Consider the following 22982-nt stretch of genomic DNA (forward strand, 5'->3'; position numbering starts at 1 on the left):
AAATGTTCAGCAAGCAAGTCTAAAAGCACACACACACTTCCCAAAATAACTGCAGAGAACTAGGATGAATCTCTCCATTAATTACAATGCCAAAGAAATAATATTTCATTTCTATTTGCACCTGAATCAGCAGAACATAAAAGTCTGGTTTTGGAATGCAGTAATGGAGCCCACCCAAGTAAGCTGGATTACTCTATATCTTTGCCCAGGAGCTTCATACTAGCATACTTCCTTATTATAAATATGCAAAACACAGGCAGACCCTTACCAAATAGAGAATTCAGTGATCACAAACTGGAAATAGAAACTGGGAGACAAGGCCCACTGGTAGCCCAAGAGACTTGGTAATCAAAGAGAGGAGAAATCGAAAGAAAGAGTTCCTAGTCCACTGTACAGAATACAAAGAGGCGCAAGAAAGACGCTTCTCAAGCTCTAAGCAGTAAGATTTTAAACTAAAAAGCAAAGAAGAAAAACTCATTATAATTTCAGATAAATGCAGGGGTGAGGAGTGAAACGGCGCAAGAAGAGTAGCAAAAGCCCTCGTGATCGGAGGCGGCATGTCACCAGACACAGAATAATGACACAGGGGTACAATATAAAAGGTACGCCAACACACAAGACTAAAGTTACAACTAACAGGGGAAAATGTATGCTTTCAGCTCACCAGTGCTGGGTTGAAAATAACTTATTTATAAAGCAGACTATAAGACAAGTTGGAACATGAAGCTCAAAGAATTACTAGATTTCTGTCAATTTTAAACATGGTATTCATTACCATCTATAAACCCCTAGCTAGGCAGAAAAAAGGGACTCTTAAAGAAAACTGCCGTCCAGGTCAAAGAAAGGGGAAAATGACCACAGGCTTCTTCAGGCTTGAAGGCAAGTCTTCCTGCCGCACGATTTCAAAAAGATTGCATTCTTCATGCTTTCTGTCTCCGTCATGTGATGTCCTAAGACAGCATCTTCGAGAAAATATCAAGACACACAACATGGGACCATTCTGATCCAGTTTGGTTCTTTCCTCACCATGAATATGGTACTTATTTGTGAAACACAGAAAGCCTCATTTGTATTGTTAAAAGTCGCATTTCATATGCTAAATGAAGTAGAGGATTTCAACTGAATAAGAACATTAACAAGTCATTTTTTTTTGACCATGATGGAATAAATAAAACTACCGCATGTAGACCATTTTCAAATGATCTTTCTCAGTTACAGTCTCTGTTAAATGATCACGGTTTTTCAAAAGCAAATCCTTTCTATTAGTATCCATCTGTCTTGGGGGGCGGGGCGTGGGATTGAGAACTTTTTCTTCCATTAAGACATCCTAAAATGACTTACACAAAGCGACAGAGGTGCTCACTGGAGTGAGATTCACTCTGCACGAAATCAGAAGGCATCCCCATTTCTATACACTAACCAATGCAATGTATTTTGTGACACTAAAATGATGTCATAGAAGACTATTTAATGACCTGGAAATATAATCAGAATACTGAGTGGAAGGGACAGGTTAAAAAAGCAATAAATAGCATACAATCACTTTTGTACATGTATGTACACCATATGCATAGAAAAAAGGAAGGATATTCACTAATACGTCAGTAGTGGTTACAGATGGGAAGTGGGGTTACAATTAATTTTTTGTTTTGCTTACATGATATTTATACAATAAATATGATTACTTTTAACATATGTATATAGATATGGGGCACATGCTATTTCTGAACATTTTTGCTATTATTGTTGTTATCATCACCATCATCATCATCGGGATCAGAGACATGGCCTTGGACTTGTGATGATTAAAAAACAAACAAACACAAAACAAACAAACCTCCTGTAGACACATCTGAAAACAGAGTTATTTACCAAATGGCTTTAATAAGTCATCTGTTTTCCAAAGTAGCTTTATTTGTGAAACACACATGAAATGTGACATTTAGCTTACCATGGCATCAGGTACGCTAATTTGGATATATATATATATATATATAGCTATATTCAAATAAATGTTTCATGAAGTTATAAAAAAAATCTTAAAAATTAACAAGCAGCCAGGGAGCAATCAACCTTCACACTGTGTTCTTCAGAAGTTCTCAGTCATTTTCAGATGGCCAAGTGCCTTGAAGTAGTTTTGCTGCTTACCATGAAATTGTTGGTGGATGTATTAAATGCTGAAGATTTTAGTACAGAGAATGTATTAAGGTATAAGCAAATTCAGATACCTTACAGTGGAGAATATATTATGCATTTGCCCAAAAATTTAGATAGCACAGTGATCTGAAGGATAAATACATATGTACAACCTCAAAATTAAAGCAAAATGAATTGTGTTCAAAATGCCTTACCAGAGTATTATTAAAAAGTATAAATGAAAGAATTTTTAAAATTTCTGACCCACCCTAAAAACCTCTGTCTCTGAAAACCCTTTAAAAATAAATTAGAAAACACAAAGCACGCTGTTGTTAAAGTGGAAATAAAGAGAAGGTTCTTTACACCAAGGTTCTCTGAGAGCCAGGGCCATGGGTTTATTAACAACAAAGTTAGCATCCCCCCACTGATTCAGGAGCTGAAAAGGCATGGTGGGGTGAGGGTGGGGTGTGGGGAGAAACAAACTACAGAATTTGGGCAAGAATTTGAAAATAAGTATTAAAACACTTCAGACTGTATTTACAGTATCTGTTTTTCTCACATGCATTAATTTCCTATAGACTATAAAATGTTCTGCACATCAAGATTGTTTCAACCTGTTTGTAAGCAAGCACTACTCCTTGCTAACCATTCTTTATATGTCTCAGCAGCCTAACATGCACATCTCTTAAAATCAACCTGTGAAGACAACAGATGACTAGTTGAGTAACATACCTGGTAACAGCACAGTGCCATCCTGTTCCAGTGTTTCAGGGCTTATTCGTATGGCTGTCATGCTGTGGTTATTCACATCTCTATACAATAAATAACCCTGTCAACAACAAAAAAAATTTTGTGTTGTTACATACTAAAATATTTTTTCATTACCCACTTACTAGAAGAAGTAATCATACAGGTCTGTATTACAGTGTTTTGAGGTACAATAATACATCAATATTGATGTCTAAAATAGATTAAAGATTTAAAATATAAGAACCTGAATATATTTTAATAAGAGGAGGTATTATACACCACTACATATCAATTTAACCTACTAATTCTACAATATAAATATCAGATACACCACACAGGACAGTAAAAATTGGTCAAAATTATATCACTTGCCAAGTAAATAACAGAAATGACTGTTTTTACTTTCACAAGTATCTAGGTTAATATTTAAAAATCAATAAAGTAGTGGTTTTAGATAGAGTGATATATCATTGAACATACTTCAGTAAGTGTATTTCCCGGGACATTATTTGTTAGATAAAATACAGCAGTGGCAAATAAAAATTTGAAATTTTAAACGAGGTTATGTTTTCAGAGACAATAACTGAGTAATTAATTTGATATTTAAATTTTAATTTCAAAATCTCCCCCAAAAGTTGATATATATAGTAAGATTATTTTTCATACAACAATAATTTTTATAATTTTCAAATTGCTTTCAAATATCTTTTTTCAATTGGTGCTGACAACAATCTGAGAGCTAGGCAAGATAGGAATGCAGGGACATCTTTATTCTATATTCTTCCACAAGGAAAATTGGGCTTCACTTCTCAGGAAAGGATAGTATAAAATAAATATTTCTGGCCCTTTGACCTTCGTTCATTTGCTTCATTGTTCGTTTCCTTCATGCATCCAATTGTTGACACCCAGTTGGTCATGTCAGTCGGGTAATGAGAACACAGCATTAATAGAGCAACACAGGCCCAGATCTTTCCTCTCACTGGTTATTCTCTGTGTGCACCTCCATGCAGGCAGCTGCCTCCTGGGCAGGCCGCACACCACTCCCTGGAAGGCACTGATCTAGACTTAGAATGGAACAGTTCATGGTAAAAAGCTTTACTTTGGCTTTGGGTCACAGTTACATTCCCAATTCAGATTTGCAAATAATAAAGGTGGTCTTTGATGCTTAACTAGAGGCTCACTTAAACAAGAACTCCAACAGGAGACATATTTATTCCCTTTTAAGCTAAATCACACAGGATCAAATAAACTAGCTGAGTTGTCCACAGTCTCACAGCTGGTAAGAAGCAAGGCCAGACCCAAAAGTAAACCTCTTATGAAAATGTCAATGTTCTAAGTCAATGTTGTTTATACTACACCATATCATCGGTATAGTCATATTATTAAAAACATGCAATATCTGTTTAAACAGAAGTGGTATTATTTACTGATGACACAAGTATGAACCACATATTTTAAAAGATAGGAAGAAAAGTTTGGTTTACTGTGAGATATTCTCCTACCTGAGCATACCCTAACCAAGACTTTTTTTCTTTTCTGTTTCTGATGCGAGATGTAGAATTATATATATGGCCCTGCAAAACAACAAAAGTTAGTTCTAGCAACAGTTTCATAATTAATAATCTGTGAAAACTAACATACATGGATGAATGACATTTAACACGTATGTTCCATTTTGATTTTCAAAGAAATAACATCAAACTTAGATGGCACGCTAAAAGCAAGAAACAAACAGAAAGTAGTTCAGTATAAGATAGAACTTCCACTCTGATTAAGAATCACTTACCCAAAAAAGAAAAAAAAAAATCACTTACCCTAACCGTTCCACTGTATCCAGAGCCGATTTTGTACAATCCATCTTTGCATAACAGATAAAGAAAAAATCCATCATTCTGAAGTAGACATTGATCATCTTCATCAACAGATATTTCTTTTAATGGCCACTTGTGCATTAAAGCTGCTTTCTTAATGCCATTGCTAAACCAGTCCTGAATTTGAATTTTTCCCACCAACACTGCCTGTACACTTCTCTGTAGTGAATTTAGTATCATTGGCACCTAGTCAGAAGAAAAACACAGTCATTTTCAAGCATCTCAAACACAAAGCAGACAAAATAAAGATACTTTATTAATATATCATTTATAAGAAAAAACATTATTCAGAATGATCATATTTGGCATGTCAGCAAAAAGTAGCAACTGAAAATCTATAAGAAACAAATCTCAAGCAGGACAAAACAAAAATGCAAATACAAAGAACATTAATTTGCTTTTGTGACCAAAAACACTGAAATATGCATTTTTCTCCAAAACACAGGTTAACATACTAGATTAGTAAAAAGTATGAATACTGAAACATATTTTTTGTATTAGAGTGCACACAAACTAAAATGCTATCTTTGTATGATATATATATCCATTAATATACTGCATGACATTGAAGTGCAAAATTAAGCGTAAGAGAAATACTGCTCTTCTACAGATCAAGCAAAATTTCCAGTATTTCTCTTCTACGTTCTTTATTATGCCTTGTACCCATTAACATCAACATTTTTCCGTGATACGAAAACTTAATTTTATGAACTGTGTATTTATCCAGCACTCATTTAACCGATATTTATCAAATATCTGGTATTTATTGTAAATGAGTCCTCAAAAGTCACCAGCATGGGACCAACAGTCGGACCCCAGAGAAATGCCCCTGCTCCTCACTTTTTGCCTCTCTTTCACTACTCAAAGATGGCTGTCACATATCTGCCTGCAGGGCCAGACCCAAGGCACTGTGTCAGCCCCAGTTCTCCAGCTCCACTGTAAATACGGCAGCCACCAGCCACACGTGAGTACTGAAATAGGGTTAGTGTGACTTGAGATGTGATTTAAACATAAAATACACACTGGCTTTTGAAGGCTTAGTAAAAAAAAAAAAAAAGTATAGATTTTATTAATAATTTCATATTGATTACATGTTGAAATTATTTTTGGATATATTGAGAAAATCCATTATTAAAATTAATTTCATCTGTTTCTATCTTCTTAATGCAGCTAATAGAAACATTTAAATGACATAGGTGGATTACTGCTGCTGCTGCTAAGTCACTTCAGTCATGTCTGACTCTGTGAGACCCCATCCCTGGGATTCTCCAGGCAAGAACACTGGAGTGGGTTGCCATTCCCTTCTCCAATGCATAAAAGTGAAAAGTGAAAGTGAAGACGCTCAGTCATGTCCGACTCTTCGTGACCCCACGGACTGCAGCCCACCAGGCTCCTCCGTCCATGGGATTTTCCAGGCAAGAGTACTGGAGTGGGGTGCCATTGCCTTCTCCGAGGTGGATTACAATATACTTCTATTGGACAGCACTGTTCTAGAGGGCAGAGATTCAGAGGGATAACTAACCCACTGTTCACTGATATTTCCTCTTCCCCTTTGAGACCAGAGGCCTCTGACCCAATCAAAATACAGAACTTTCATGAAATATTTATTTATGTATATGGTTGAATACTACAAATTCTCCCCCTAGAAGTAACCAGATTAAACTTAAAACTGTTTTATCTAGAATTGATACCCACATTCTTATATAATATGCCACAGCTTCATTTTCAATTTTTGTTGCTGTTTCAGATGCTTTCTAATGAGTCTACTATGAAAGACAATGCTCCTCCTCTTTTCTCAAACCCTCCAAACTTAGCTATAGAATCACCTCTAGTTAAAGCATTATTCAGAAGTCATTTTATTGTGCCTGTGTGATCATGGTGCAGAACTGAACAAAATTGTATTACATACTATATTTTCCTTATATAATTTTTCTTTTTCTTCATTGAGTCAACAATTGCCCTATTTTTGCATTTGCTAAGTTTCTTCTATACCTACCCTATGGGTTCCTCATCCTCCTCTCAAACATTTCTGATGTTTCCCGTTGGCAATATCCCTCAAGAAGCCCTGCTCCCTAAGGACAAGGGCAGGCATAGAGGTTGAAACTGTTCCATGACTTGCATGTTCAAAAGCATATTTATCTTCCTCCACACATGACTGAGAGCTGAGCCAAACAGAATGAACATCATTTTCCCTCAGAACTCTGAAGGCACTGTTTGTTCTTGTTTATGCCAATGCTGCTTTTGAGAAGTCCAACGGCATTCTGCTCGATCTCTGGTACATAACCTGTGTCTTTGCACTCTGGGACCGTTATTCTTTCTTTATGATTTTGCAAAGGTACACTTAGTTTAAGTCTTTCTGTCATTCATTGTGTTGGACACTCAGCATGCGTTCTGTCAATCTGAAGTGTGTATCTTTGGGGGATAGGAAGACTCCTTTATGAAGCTTAGGTAATTTCTTCCTCTCTGCTTGTTGTTGTTCAGTCACTCAGATGTGTCCAACCCTTTGTGACCCCATGGACTGCAGCCCACCAGGCTCCTCTGTCTGTGGGATTTCCCAGGCAAGAATACTGCAATGGGTTGTCATTTCCTTCTTCAGGGGATCTTCCTCACCCAGGTATTGAACCCACATCTCCTGCACTGGCAGGCAGATTCTTTACCACTGAGCCACCAGGGAAGTCCGTCCTCTCTGCCTGAATACCTATTAAATACTGGATTTTCTAGAAGCATCCTCTAATTTTACTTTATATAACCTATTTTCTTTCTTTTGCTCTGTTTTCTATTGTCTGGGGACCTCTTTAATCTGAACTTCTAACCCTTCTACTGATTTTATTGTGATATTATATTTTTAACTTGCAAAATCTTTGTTCTGAATTTTTAAAAAACATTGCTGTTTAATGTAAATAATCACCTTTTCATCCCTCTTTAAAATACAAATTACTCTTAAGAGTTTTCCTGTTCCCTGTACTCTTTTCACCAAAATTGTATTATTATCATTACTATTTTTACTGATTTGGGGGACTCTGTCTTTCATGTTAACCCAGTAATATTTGGCTTGCTCTCTCTCTTTAGTCTCTAAGTCATGTCCGACTCTTGTGACCCCATGGACTGTAGCCCACCAGGCTCCTCTTTCATGGGATTCTCCAGGCAAGGAAACTGGAGTGGGTTGCCGTTTCCTTCTCCAAATTCTTGGCTACACACTTATTTGTAAAGAATAAGCGACTAAAAAAAACTGACAGGCAGCTGCTGTGAATGGACAGGGTCGGACAGACAGCGAGCTCACCACAAACTGACCCCGCTCAGTGCAGCAGTTTCACTGGAGGGTCTCCCACTCCCTGCCAACTGTCTGCCTCTGTAAGTCTTTCCTCACTTTTTTCTCCAAAGAAGAATCTTCCAGTCTTTTTCCTAGAAGCTATAAGCCTCACTCTCAGTGTACTGGGAACTCTGAGGATGAAGGAAGGTCATCATCAATATGGAGACTTTCACTTAATCTCCATCTTCAGCATGGCTCCTCAATTTCACTCTCAACTGTGCCTGGTTTCCCCTGGCCTCTCTGGCTCAATTTCTTTACACAGAAAACCTAACTCTTAGGGGTATGAGAGGAGGACAGGTGACTGGCTGGGAAGTACAGACGAGGGCCCTGGGGCTCTGGAGCTTTCATTACACAGACTCCCAGTCTATTTTCAGCTCTTCCCCTCACCACCATTTTCCAGGAACCTATTACTTCCAATTCTAAATTCTATCTGTATTTTTAGGTGAAAGTCAACTTACTTTCTATGGGTATTAGCTTCTTCAGAAGTTTAAGTTTTCCCAGTATTTATCTTCTAAAAATGTGTCCATTCTTAGAAGTATATACTTTAAAAAGAATCCTTTATTGTAATCTTTGTGGAGACTGCAAGGGTGGAGAGGAGAGCAGAAACTAGGTGTCTCCAATGTGGCCCTATTTCTCTCCTGCTTTCTGAGTGTTAGTTTTAAGAAAACCCAGAACTACAATTAGAAGTCTCAGATGTACCCCCTTTTCTCTCCTACTTATCTCTCACCAACAGTGTGGCAGGACCTAGAAATTTTATTCTGATAAACTAGACTTCATTAATCTGAGGATTCAAGTCATTCACCAATTCTGGAAAATCTTGGCCATTATTTCAAATACTGCCTCTGCACAAACCTGTTACTGCCTTGTGGAACTCAGATTGTACTGATGCTTCAAACTTTCTCATTCTCTATAGTTCTTATTTTTCATGTTTTATCACTCTGTGCTGCATTCTAAATAATTTCTTCCTCTTTATCTTTAGTTCACTGGTTCTGTTTTCAACTACATTATCCACTAGCTAACCCATCCTTTAAGTTTCTAATTGTAACTATCTGGTTTTTCATTTCCAGGAGTTCTAGTTGGTTTGTTTTCTGATCTGATTATCTTTTATCTTATTCCTTATTAATACTTTTAATACTTTATTATTTTAACCATATTAAATATACATCCTTAATATCAAATTATATATATATATATATAGAGAGAGAGACTTGGCAAGATTGATTCTGCTTTATTTCCTTCTACTAATTCTCAACGGTGGTGCCTTTTTTCTACGTCCTTTTTATTTGTGAGTCCAGATTCAGTAGTGTTGTGTCAGTAGGAGGTCTCTGAAGTCTGGAGTTCATCTTTTCAGAAGGGACTTTAGTCTCTTCCAATAAGAGACCTCACATTTTGACCATCCTTACCTTAAAGTCTCAGCTTAAGCTTTTTGGAACAAGATAAGTAATATGCATTTGGATCCCAAGATAATTTGAGATGCAACAGTTACATTTTCAGAGAAGGCTTTTCTTACCTGCTCCCAATCATTGCCCAGCCAAGAGTTTTGTGAAATGAACAGGTAGGTGAAACGGGGCCAAATCATGAAAAACACTATAGGTCATGTTAAGATAACAGGTTTTAATATTGCCTTTGACTTAGAGCTGGGTATGCAGTGATGGGGCAGGTCCTCAGAGAGCCTCGGCTGCTGGTTCAGGGGATTGAGTAGTTTTGTCCAGCCCGATGCTTGAGCATAACTACAGCCAGACAGACATGGGTTCAAGTCCTGTCTCTGCTATCTGACGGCTCTCTACACTGTAACTACACAAACTTCTCCCAGCTTTCAGTGTTCCACTCTTACTGTATTTCCACGCTTTAGCACACAGATACCAAGACTATTCTCTCTCTCTCTCTACACTACCAAAACCAACACCTCCTCCCTCTGCACTGGCTAACTTCAATTCACTGTTTAAGATCTCATGTCACATCCTCTGGAATAAATCTGCACACAAAAAATCACTGGATTCTAATAAGTACCTGTGTATATGGTCACTATATTTTTAATATTTGGCATGGATATTAGAATGTTTGTGTTATTCTATTAAAATTCTGGAAGTATTTGTATATATTTAAACTAAAATTTTGCTGAATCCTCAAAGTTTCCCTGGTGGCTCAGCTGGTAAAGAATCTGCCTGCAATGTGGGAGACCTGGGTTCGATTCCTGGGTTGGGAAGATCCCCTAGAGAAGGGAAAGGCTACCCACTCCAGTATTCTGGCCTGGAGAATTCCATGAACTGTATAGTCGATGGGGTTGCAAAGAGTCAGACACAGCTCAGCGACTTTCACTCTCACTTTCAATTTCAAGGCACAGCAGAAAACAGTTTGGAAATCAACGAATTAGAGGGACTTCAAAATGAGTAAGAATCATAAAGAGGGGAGAGAGGACTTCAGGCAAGACAAAAAGAGGAAAAAGAATAAGAACAGAAATCTAGAGAAAGAAGACTGCTAGTATTGGACAAAGAAAGTTCAAAATCGTGGAACAAGTCACAGACAGTAGCCCATTTACCCCTTTCACTATCTTTGGCTGCTAAAGACAGGATTCAGGCATCCCTTCTATGTGTTCTGGAGGTCATCCAAGGGGCCAGAAAAGAGCACATAACAGAGACTTAAAATTGTAACTTCTTCCTCAATTTCCAGAAAACAGTCCAAAAGAATTAAATCAAGTCTGCCTATAAGTAAGTTTATATTTCTCATCACTATCAAGGATGAAGAGCATATTCCACAACTGCCCAGAAAAAAAACTCAAAAAAAAAAAAAAAAAAAAAATGCTTTATCTGAAGCAGAAATAGCTCAGAAACACATCAATCCATGAAAAACTATCATCAACCAATTAGAAATATCAGAAAAATAATACATGCTTTTCTTTCAATGGGGAAAAGATATTTAGAAACTATGAAGGAATTCTACATTTGAAGGTCCAGGGCAAGATGGGCAGTGGGGGAGGACAGAGAGCAAGACCAAGGCAAAGGCAGAGGAGGCTGTACTGTGGACATAAAAACTACACCCAAGATTTAAGTTTTTGCCAGATTTCATTTTATTACCTTTCATGTTGCAGAGTTAAACACACATGCAGCTTAGACCAAATAGTTTAGGTTATTTATATATCAACCTGGGACAGATCAAACCACTATACTGAGTGAGAAAAAGCAGTGAATTCCTACTGACAGAAACTGAGGCAAAATGGCAACTTGGTCTCTTATCCGTTTCTAAGCAGCTCGAGATATGAAATACCTGAATAGTTTGGCAAGCGTGGCTGCCATTGTTGGTGAGGATAGCAGAGATGGCCTGGAGTGTCCTTCCTGTCTCTCCCCAGGAAGCCACCAGACTGAAGAGACAAGCGCAGGAAAGTGCTGTCAGAGACTGTCCTGTGCTGTCGTTCATTCCAGTACTTCGAACAGTGATTTCCAAAAGGAGCTGGAAGAGAGACTCTGTGGATAGAACAAAACTCAATTATGTCATTCAACACACAGGACATTAAATGGTATCTGTCTGCTTATTTAAACCTTGCCTCATTTTTCAAAAAACACTTAAGGCAGCTACTTCACGTTTGTTCCTTTCTAGTTACCCTCTTTCACCCAAAGTTAGAATATTTACATAAAAAGGATCTTACAGAATACTTAGTCCAGCTCCATATTTTTGTAAATGAAGAAATGGAAATCTACCCACAATCATTTAAAAGAAACTTGCTTTCAGGCATTCACAATATTCAAGAAGTAGCCTATTAAGGAGCAACAGATTACTCATTGCATTTATTTTTTCCTTTTAGATTAAGAAAATACAGGTTTCTTAAAATGTTATGTGCCCAAAAAAACTATGTATTTATTTGCAAAACAAGAAGAGAATACACAGAACACATGCACAAATTTGCTTTCATATAAAATTGGCTTAATTGTTAACACAACAGCATTGCACAATCGGAGACACAGAGAGAAAGAAGAAGAAGAAAAAAAAGAGTCATAAAGAGACAGAAAATTTGAGAAAGATGGAAAAAGGGGGAAAGGGGGAAGGAAGGAAGAAAGCAAGAGAGAGAACTGATATGCTGGAATTCTCTGCAAACTGAAAGGCCATCTGCGTTTTATTTCTTAGCTCACAGAAACCGAGGCTTCCTCACCTAGTCCCCATCCTCTGCATCTAATTTCTAATTAATTAAGTCCTATCAATTTTACTTCCTAAATAATACCTCTACTTTTTTGCATCTCATCAGCATCTCCCCAACCCATGATATCTATCACCATCTCTTCTTAACTGGACTACTAAAAGTATTCATAAATTAGCTCCTATCATTCACTTTTGAACCCTGATACTCTAAGAGAAATTTTAAACCAAAAAAATCTGTTTTTTCTTTCAAATCTATTCTCTCCTGTTAATTCCTCCTCTTCTTTCCTTTCTCACTCCCTACCTCTCTTCTCTCTATATCCTTCAGTCTTTTCCCTTCTTCCATCTACCCTTCACTCTGTCTCTCTCTCCAATGGTCCTTCTTTTCCTCTATCCTTTTATCTACCTTTTTCCTTTGTGCATCCCTCCCTCAATATCCTTCTGCCCATTTATCTTACAATTATTCCGCCAGTATTTCCTGCGTTCTCCCCGTATATCAGGAACTATTCTAGGCATTGACAAAGACAAAGAACATCCCTGGCAACTAAAAAGTTAGATCAAGTTGAAGAAAATAATGTAAGACTATAAAGAATTTTTCAAACGTTAAGTTGACAGGGATGTTCAATTCCTCCTAGAAATAGAACCGTCCTCCTTGGACACAGCCTATCAAACTCCACATGGCCTACTCCCTGCCTTCCTATCCTCTCACTCTCCACTCTCTGCTCACAGTCTTTTTCCAGTCATTCCCCTTCCCACCTCAAAACCTTACCACACGGTCTCCTACTTGCCGAGAAACTTAGTTAACTCTTTCTTACTCACCCTTCAAAGCTCAAATGTCACATCTTCTGCAAAGTCTGTTATTAATTCTCAGAATCCCTGCTTACATGTGTCCAACTAATGTCTAATGCTAAATTCCATAATAACAGCAACAGTGTTCATATTGATGGCCCCTATATTACATGCTCTTAGCACAGAACATAGAAGAGGTTACTACATTTAAGTGAATAATTGAGAACATACAGTCTAACCTTAAATTGAACAGAAAGATTGATATAAGGGAAGGATTCTTTAAAAACTGAACAATTTGTAAATCAAATCCATCTGCAAAGGGAAGTCTGACATATAATAATCATCAAGCTATCCTAACAATATGAGAGATGCCATATATACACATATTTTCATGAGCAACATGAAAAAAACCACTGTGGAAAAAGTGTAACTAATGTGATTATAATATTAAATCAAAAGAAAAAACAGAGAGATATTTCTATACAAATGTTACTTTAAAGAACCAAATTACTACTCACACCTTGGAGCTAATTAAACAAAATAAAAAATATGAAGTGATGGTAAATGCCTGAACAGAAAAATAAGTCAAGCAGTGAAGAGATCAGAAATAAGCATTGGAAGGATAGAAGAGAGACCAAAGACAGTACAGCAGCATTTAAAACTGTTAGTAGGAAAGTGAAAACAAATTATAATCAGGAGACCTAAGTTTTGATAGAAAGAAGACAATTAACTAAAGCACATATTATAATTTTAAAAGCCAGCATTAAGAACAAGATCTATTTTGAAAATAATAAAGGAAAGGGAATATTTATGTATACATGAATATAAAAGAAAGTATATAACAAATGATAGAAGAAAACAGAATGGCAGAAGATCTAGAAGGAAAGGAATGATCAGCATGTTGTTCTAAGTTAAGATATAGGGTACACCAGTTTCAGCAGGTATTGTAAATACTTCAATTATTTGCTAATTTACAATCCAGAGCTAAGGATAACTAGCAGTTCAGTTCAGTTGCTCAGTCGTGTCCAACTCTTTGCAACGCCATGGACTTAAGCAGGCCAGGCCTCCCTGTCCATCACCAACTCCCAGAATTTACCAAAACTCATGTCCATTGAGTCGGTGATGCCATCCAACCATCTCATCCGGTCATCCCCATCTCCTCCTGCTCTCAATCTTTCCCAGCATCAGGGTCTTTTCCAATGAGTCACTTCTTTGCATCAGGTAACCTAAGTATTGGAGTTTCAGCTTCAGCATCAGTCCTTCCTATGAAGATTCAGGACTGATTTCTTTTATGATGGACTGGTTGGATCTCCTTGCAGTCCAAGGGACTCTCAAGAGTCTTCTCCAACACCACAGTTCAAAAGCATCAATTCTTCAGCACTCAGCTTTCTTTATAGTCCAACTCTCACATCCATACATGACTACTGGAAAAACCATAGCTTTGACTAGATGGACCTTTGTTGGCAAAGTAATGTCTCTGCTTTTTAATATGCTGTCTAGGTTGGTCATAACTTTTCTTCCAAGGAGCAAGCGTCTTTTAATTTCATGGCTGCAATCACCATCTGCAGTGATTTTGGAGACCCCAAAAATAAGGTCTTTCACTGCTTCCATTGTTTCCCCATCTATTTGACATGAAGTGATGGGACCAGATGCCATGATCTTCGTTTTCTGAATGTTGAGCTTTAAGCCAACTTTTTCACCCTCCTCTTTCACTTTTATCAAGAGGCTCTTTATTTCTTCTTTGCTTTCTGCCATAAGGGTGGTGTCATCTGCGTCTCTGAGGTGATTGATATTTCTCCTGGCAATCTTGATTCTAGCTTGTGCTTCATCCAGCCCGGCATTTCACATGATGTACTCTGCATATAAGTTAAATAAGCAGGGTGACAATATACAGCCTTGCCACACTCCTTTCCTGATTTGGAACCAATCTGTTTATTCCATGTCCAGTTCTACTGTTGCTTCTTGACCTGCATACAGATTTCTCAAGAGGCGGGTCAGGTGGTCTGGTATTCCATCTCTTTCAGAATTTTCCAGTTTCTTATGATCCACACAGTCAAAGGCTTTGGCATAGTCAATAAAATAGATGTAGATGTTTTTCTGGAATCTCTTGCTTTTTCAGTGATCCAACAGATGTTGGCAATTTGATCTCTGGTTCTTCTGCCTTTTCTAAATTCAGCTTGTACTCACCAGGACCCAAAGACCCCACAGAGACTGAGCCAGAACTGCATCTGAATGTCTCCTGTGGTGGTACGGGTCAGCAGTGGCCTGCCGCAGGGGCAGGGGCTCTGGGTGCAGCAGACCTGGGTATGGCATAAACCCTCTTGGAGTAGGTCACCAGTAACCCACACAGAGCTGCCAGAGCTTACACAGGACTGGGGAAAAGACTCTTGGAGGGAACAAACAGAACCTTGTGCATACCAGGACCCAGGAGAAAGGAGCAGTGACCCCACAGGAGACTGACCAGTGTCCAGGAGCCTCTGGCAGGGGCATGGGTCAGCGGTGGCCTGCTGCAGGGTTGGGGGCACGAGACCAGCAGTGCCTGCACGGGACCCACTGAAGGAGGTCCCAGTGCCTTCATTACCTCCTCTATAGTAAGTAGCAGGGAGGGAACACAGCCCCACCCATCAGCGGAAAACTGGATTTTCTGAGCATGGCCCCACCCATCAGAACAAGGCCCAGTTTCCCCCTCAGTCAGTCTCTCCCATCAGGAAGCTTCCATAAGCCTCTTACCCTTCTCCATCAGAGGGCAGGCAGACTGAAAACCACAATCACAGAAAGGATAACTAGCAAGAGAGTCTTAAATAAAAGTATTAATTTAATTAAATCTTCAAAAAAATGCCATTAGTCAAGCAGTGCATCACAATGGAAATACGATCACTGGTGCTGCAATGACAATAAACAAGATGCCTAATTCTTAATATACACAGCTTGTATTTGATAGTAGCATGAATAACATGGTGCTGTTGTTTTTAAAAATCCTCAGCTTATTTTCATGGCCAATACTCCCCACCATTAACTAAAACAAAACAGTAACAAAACAAACTGAAGGCAGAAACTAATTACGATATGTGATAAAAAAAAAAAAAAGTAACAATCTGACATTAAAATGAAAACCAAGTAATGACGTTCTCACATGGGAGTCTAACACAATCCAAAAAGCCAAGCAAAGAAAAAGACCCAAAGTCGAGTTCAGACTAGCAGTATGGTCCTCTGATCAGCAGCTTTGGCATTACCCAGAAACTTACTCCAAATGTAAATTCTTGTGTCTCATTCCAAATCTAATGAATTAGAAACTCCACAGTTAGGGCCCACGTATATGACTGACACAAGCTAATGCATGAGATTTAGAAAACTTTAGACCCCTTTCCAGATCAGGAAAGGAGTATGTCCAGGCTATATATTGTCATCATGCTTATTTAACTTATATGCAAAGTCAGTCAGTCAGTTTAGTCGCTCAGTCGTGTCCGACTCTTTGCGACCCCATGAATCGCAGCACGCCAGGCCTCCCTGTCCATCACAAACTCCCTGAGTTCACTCAAAGTCATGCCCATCGAGTCGGTGATGCCATCCAGCCATCTCATCCTCTGTCGTCCCCTTCTCCTCCTGCCCCCAACCCACCCCCCCACCCCCCAGCATCAGGGTCTTTTCCAATGAGTCAACTCTCCGCATGAGGTGGCCAAAGTACTGGAGTTTCAGCTTCAGCATCAGTCCTTCCAATGAACACCCAGGACTTATCTCCTTCAGGATGTAAGTACATCACGCGAAATGCTGGGCTGGATGAAGCACAAGCTGGAATCAAGATTGCTGGCAGAAATATCAATGACCTCAGATATGCAGACGACAGCACCCTTATGGCAGAAAGCAAAGAAGAACTAAAGAGCCTCTTGATGGAAGTGAAAAAGGAGAGTGAAAAAGTTGGCTTAAAGCTCAACATTCAGAAAACTAAGATCATGACATCCAGTCCCATCACTTCATGGCAAATAGATGGAGAAACAATGGAAACAGTGGCTGACTTTATTTTTGGGGGCTCCAAAATCACTGCAGATGGTGATTGCAGCCATGAAATTAAAAGACACTTGCTCCTTAAAAGAAAAGCTATGACCAACCTAGACAGCATATTAAAAAGCAGAGACATTACTTTGCCAACAAAGGTCCATCTAGTCAAAGCTATGGTTTTTCCAGTAGTCATGTATGAATGTGAGAGTTGGACTATAAAGAAAGCTGAGAGCCGAAGGATTGATGCTTTTGAACTGTGGTGTTGGAGAAGACTCTTGAGAGTCCCTTGGACTGCAAGGAGATCCAACCAGTCCATCCTAAAGGAAATCAGCCCTGAATCTTCACTGGAAGGACTGATGCTGAAGCTGAAACTCCAATACTTTGGCCACCTGATGTGAAGAACTGACTCATTGGAAAAGACCCTGATACTTAGAAAGATTGAAGGCGGGAGAAGGGGACGACAAAGGATGAGATGGTTGGATGGCATCACCGACAGGATGGACATGAGTTTGAGCAGGCTCCGGGAGTTGGTGATTGACAAGGAAGCCTGGCATGCTTAAGTCCATCAGGTGGCAAAGAGTTGGACGCAACTGAGTTGAACTGAACTGAGACTCTTTGAAGGCCCAGAGTTAGGAAAGCAATTAGCCTTCAGAATTAAGTTTCCATCACTTCCTCTTCCTTAAAGAGTCCCCACCTTGCTTACAAGAGTATGTTTTGAGTCTAGGTCTGGGAAATGAAACGCAGGCATTCATAAAACTTAAATGCACTTTACAAAAAGCAAATATTTTTACTTAATGGAAGTTGCTACTAATTCAAAAGCTTACCTTCAACATGATAAATACAAATCTATTTTTGTTTAGAAACTAACTATGCTGTGCTGAGTTGGTATTTGTTTCCTCTTTTTCTACTCCTTTGACTCTCCAAAATAACATGTAAAGTTAGATGAAGTCAATGTCAGCTAACCTGCCCAAAGATTTAGTAAGAATGATTTAAGTTCATGGTGACAATAAGGCTGGAGGATTATTTCTGGGTTCTAAGAATTTCTATTTCCCATCACCATAATAATCAGGAAACATCTGTGCATGAACTATAACTCCAGTGGAACACAGCAAAGTAACTTAAAATTTATACCCCTGCTGTTTCAGCACCATCAACAGAGACTGAATTACAGGCTGTGGTCGGTATATGCTTCATAAGAGAAGCTCTTTACACCTAAAGGCTTCATTCAACGTGCCTAAGCTCTTACCTAGAACCTCGGGTGGCTCTGACTGAAGGCCTTCCGGTTGCTGACCCTGAAGCACGTTAAGCAGGGCTTGGAGACTCCTGAGGCACAAGGATGGATGAGAAAATCGTGTCTCCTTGATCAATTCAAAAACTTCACAAAGTCCAACCTCAATGATCTATTTAAGATAAAAAAAAATTATACTTTATAATATGTGAGCTAATAACACTTTTCAGGCAGTATAATCAATACAGTTTACTTCCAACAGCAAATTATTAATGGTACAATATTTTTAACGCAAGACAAAATCATCACATAAAAAAAGAATAAAACCCATTGTGTTTAATTTCAAGATTTAGAAAATTATCTGGTTACACAGAAGATTAAAAAATAGTGGCTCTACTTAAAAAGTAGTTTTACTATAATGAAGCCATAATAAAACATCATGAAAATGGTTTAACAGTAAACCAGTTACTAGCTGCACTCACTCTGGAAAAAATTAACTAATAATATACAAAGTTCATTTGGCTGTACTCAAGTAAAAATTGGCATTCTATTTTATGCTATGTTAATTTTACTTATGGCCAAAAAAAAAAAAAGTCAATATAGCACTATACTGTGAAAAGATTAAAAAAGGAACCGAAGTTTCTTAGGATTTCCTATAATGGTAAAATCAGCCAATACCACAAAAGAATCTAAAACTACCTATCTAAAATACCATGGCTATTTTTACTTTTAATTATCTTATCACTCCTCATGAGGACCAAGAAAAATGTAACTCATCCTCCAATTAAAAGTAAATAAAATTTTAAAATATATAAATAAAAATTAAAAATACATTTATAACTCAGGATCTAGCAAAAGATAGATAAATTTGCAACAAAAGACAGAGAGCAAATACAATGAACTAGTATAAAAAGATACCTTCAGAAGTCTGACAGAATAGACAATGAATTCAATTTCTCAGTCAATGCCAACATTATGAGAAGGAGATGTGTAAGATCTTCTCAGGAAGTGTTAAATTATTTGGAGAAATAAGTAAGTAACAGAAAAAGTTAAAACTAGATTAATTAGTAGAAATGCATCAAAGAATTAATTCCACTGAATGAAACATAGAAGATACTCTCTCTGCTGAGATTTATACATTAATTCATACATGACACAAATAATTTTAAGTACTTATTTCATGCAACTCATAACAGGAGATACGAGATATATTAGACCCTATTCTCTAAAAGTTTATAATCTAACAGGGTAAATGCATTTTATATATTTTGTTTATCCAGCCCAACCTCTATTATAGCATTTATTATGCTATAATATAATGGGCTATTTTTGTTTCCATTTTCCAAACTAAAACTTCAATCTCCTTGTAGACATGGAGTATATCTTAACTAACTTCTCCCATGACTAGTCCAGTGCCTGCACATGATAAGCAGACAACAAATATTTATCTCAGCTATTTACTCTCTCAGTTGTACACTAAAAACCACTGCAACTCATAAATGAGTCCAGGCAAGGGTTAAGTCAGTTATAGGCAAGTCAGCTGCAGTTATCTAAAATTCTGGAATACTTAATCATAGTTAAGATTATGGAACTACTTGTACAGAGTTTCAATTGATTAAATGGAAATGAAAACATTCCATTTCATATAGTTTACCTTCTGGAAATAGACTGGAAAATAAAAAAAAACTGTCCAAGATTTCTGTTTATGTCCTTACAGGAAGCAAATCTGAAGTCAAAGATCTCCTAAGTATACAAAAGTAAAAGTGAAAGTTGCTCAGTCTGTCCAGCTCTTTGCAATCCCATGGACTATATACCGTTCATGGAATTCTCCAGGCAAGAATACTGGAGTAGGTAGCTGTTCCCTTCTCCAGGGGATCTTCCCAACACAGGGATCGAACCCAAGTCTCCCACACTGCAGGCAGATGCTTTACCAGCTGAGCCACCAGAGAAGCCCGAGAATACTGGAGTGGGTAGTGATCCCTTTTCCAGTGGACCCTCCCAACCCAGGAATGGAACCAAGTCTCCCGAATTGCAGGCGGATTCTTTACCAGCTGAGCCACCAGCAAAGCCCAAGGACAGAAAGTATGGCTCTATTCTCAGGCCAGTAGGAGACTATCCTATGGGTCCTTAAGACTGTTTACTACTACCAATCACAAATTTTCATAATTCAAAGAATTCTGCACAGATGACATTCTTGGCTAGGGTTTCTTTGTGTAAGTAGACTCCTGTAGTTACAGAGAAAGTATTGAACCTTGCCAAAAATAGCAAGGCTCCTTACTGAACAGCTTCCCGAGTTGTCTCTCTGATAAGGTTAAGGTGTAATAACAAATGCATGACAACAAGTAACTCGGCGGCGGGGGGGGGGGGCCTAGGAACAGCACACGAGATGGGTTTAGCGAAAAATACTCCTCAAACGTTAGTCAAAATGATCAGAACAAGGAAATATCCATCTGTCCAGATGAACCACTGTAAATTCTCACTTATCACCTATATCTTAGTTCAGTGGATAATTTTATTTTTTAACAAGGAAGAAAACTAATTCATTTCCTGAACAGTGATATCCATTCAACATATAACAAAATAAAAAATCAAACTCAAGTTTTCCAATCATATTTAACTTTGAATCATTCAGCAGAGGAACAAAATATGTTGTAAATTAAGACTTTTTGCTGAGGTTTGGCTGAGAGCATTTTACTACACGTACGAATTCTGAAACTTCACTCTGTTACTTTGAAGTCTGCCTTCCAGTCACCAATAACACACTGTATGTCCTCCTCCCTCAGTAACAGGAAGAAGAGTATAGGGAGAAAAAAATATAGTACTGCAAATACAATATGATTTCATTTGTGCAGAAATAAATAATTGTAATATGTATATGTAAAAATGTTTATAAGGGTATATTTTGGTTATAAGGATTTTAGAAATAACTTCCAGCCTTTAAAACTTTCTCTTCCTCTTTATAAAAATGTTCCCCATCTTTTTCAAATTATCTACACTGATTACACACTGCCTTTATAAACAGAAAAATAGATTATTAATAAGCTTGACTGCTAAATAGTTCATTGTAATAAGATAACACACTAAGCTTTCAGTACTTTCTATGACAAATCATAACTAACCACCAAACACACAGTCTTCCAACTCCTCTGCAGAAAATAGTCTTTTGTAAATTTACTGAATGTTATCATTACTGTTGCTTTCAAACAATTAAATCCTGAAAGCTCTCTATTATACTTTAAGGAACACAAAACCCAAATAATTAACTAGTATAGCCAAGTCAATGTCACTGTTGAGAAAAGTGAGGCAAACAATATATTTGGTCAAAAAAAAGTCTTTTGAGGTTTTAATTTTGCTCTCCTCAAATCATGTATTTCCAAAGGTGGCATTATTATTTCACTACCAATAAATAACATGAACGTTTAGATATATCACATTTAGAGTTAAATAATAATAAATTGTTTGCCATTAGAAATTCTATCTTCTATTAAAAAGTCCTAGAGTCAATTCTAAGACTTACAGAAAACATTTGAAAAAGCTCAAAAACAAATCAAAATCAATTTAACTAACTTTTAAAAGTCAAGGAGGGAAAACAGAATTGTATCAAAATGATACCTCAACAACAAATAAAAAACTGTCTTCATTACGTAAGAGAAAAAAGGAGCAAGAGAGAAATAGAACTCCAGCAAGAAAAAGGAAAATGACAACCACACATTTCGGAGAAGCAAGGGAGGAACAACAAAGGAAAGGAAAGAAGTGACATTAAAGAGCATCTGGAAAAGAGGCACAGAAATGGTCAAAAGGAATAGAAAAAGTCAACATTTCACACCTGCCCTCACGCTCCCATCATCTCAAACCCCAAGGCTGCATCTCTTCTGTGTCCTGCAAACTGCTGCCAAAGACCTGAAAAGCTTCACTGCCAGTTCTGCCCCCACCCACAACACTCTAACTCTGCAACAAAAGCATTCCACTGCTCCTTCCTCTCTGATCTGACTGCCTCATTTCCATGGACATAAAGTATTTCTTAGTAACTGAAGAGTTCCCTGAAAACTAACTGAAATTTATTTGAACCTACACATTTTCCTGTTTGCACCTTATACTTATAACAGCTAGCATTTATTGAACATGTGTGCATTTACTAACTCTTTGAATTCTTACTACTACCCTATGAGGAAGACATTATCCCCATTTCAGAGATGACAAAACTGAGCCACAGAGAGGTTAAATAACTTGCATCACACAGCCAGCATTTGTAATGGCAAGTGTTTGAACTCAAGCAGTTTGACTCTACTGCCCATGTTCATCATTATACCTCGTTCCCTGACAGGCCAGAACTTGATGGAAAACTCAGGATTAATCACTTGGGTTATTTGCTTTTCTTCTTTTCATTGGAAGCTCTCTTAGATTCTGCATTTTTTGACTCTGTTAATCATGCTAAAAAAAAAAAACACTGTCTTAAGAATGCCTGATATTTTATTTCCTTAACACTGATTCATCATAAAATTTTAAAATAGCCTGAGAATCAGCAGTTCTTGATTGTGCAGTATCTTTTAAATTAAATACAGTTTATTATCTGATGTTTACACACCTGTGTGAAAGGCTTCTCTGGGTCTTTATTCTCCTTCCCAGTGTTGAACCTGTCAAGGCTATGGTTTTTCCAGTAGTCATGTATGGATGTGAGAGTTGGTCTATAAAGAAAGCTGAGCGCCGAAGAATTGATGCTTTTGAACTGTGGTGTTGGAGAAGACTCTTGAGAGTCCCTTGGACTGCAAGGAGA

At 37.8% G+C, this 22982-nt stretch overlaps 1 protein-coding gene across 1 annotated transcript in view; it reads right to left on the bottom strand.

Moving 5' to 3' along the window:
* Positions 1-22982, bottom strand: part of MYCBP2 (MYC binding protein 2) — a 261683-nt gene that overhangs the window by 192138 nt on the left and 46563 nt on the right. Inside the window, exons 4-8 of the mRNA XM_061133295.1 lie at positions 18227-18380; positions 11332-11528; positions 4701-4943; positions 4389-4460; positions 2869-2965 (exon numbers count right to left, since the gene is read on the bottom strand). Of these exons, the coding sequence (XP_060989278.1) occupies positions 2869-2965; positions 4389-4460; positions 4701-4943; positions 11332-11528; positions 18227-18380 (763 nt within the window). The remainder of the gene's footprint in view (positions 1-2868; positions 2966-4388; positions 4461-4700; positions 4944-11331; positions 11529-18226; positions 18381-22982) is intronic.

This window comes from Dama dama, chromosome 30 (assembly GCF_033118175.1).
Source record: "Dama dama isolate Ldn47 chromosome 30, ASM3311817v1, whole genome shotgun sequence".
NCBI classification, from domain to species: Eukaryota; Metazoa; Chordata; class Mammalia; order Artiodactyla; family Cervidae; genus Dama; species Dama dama.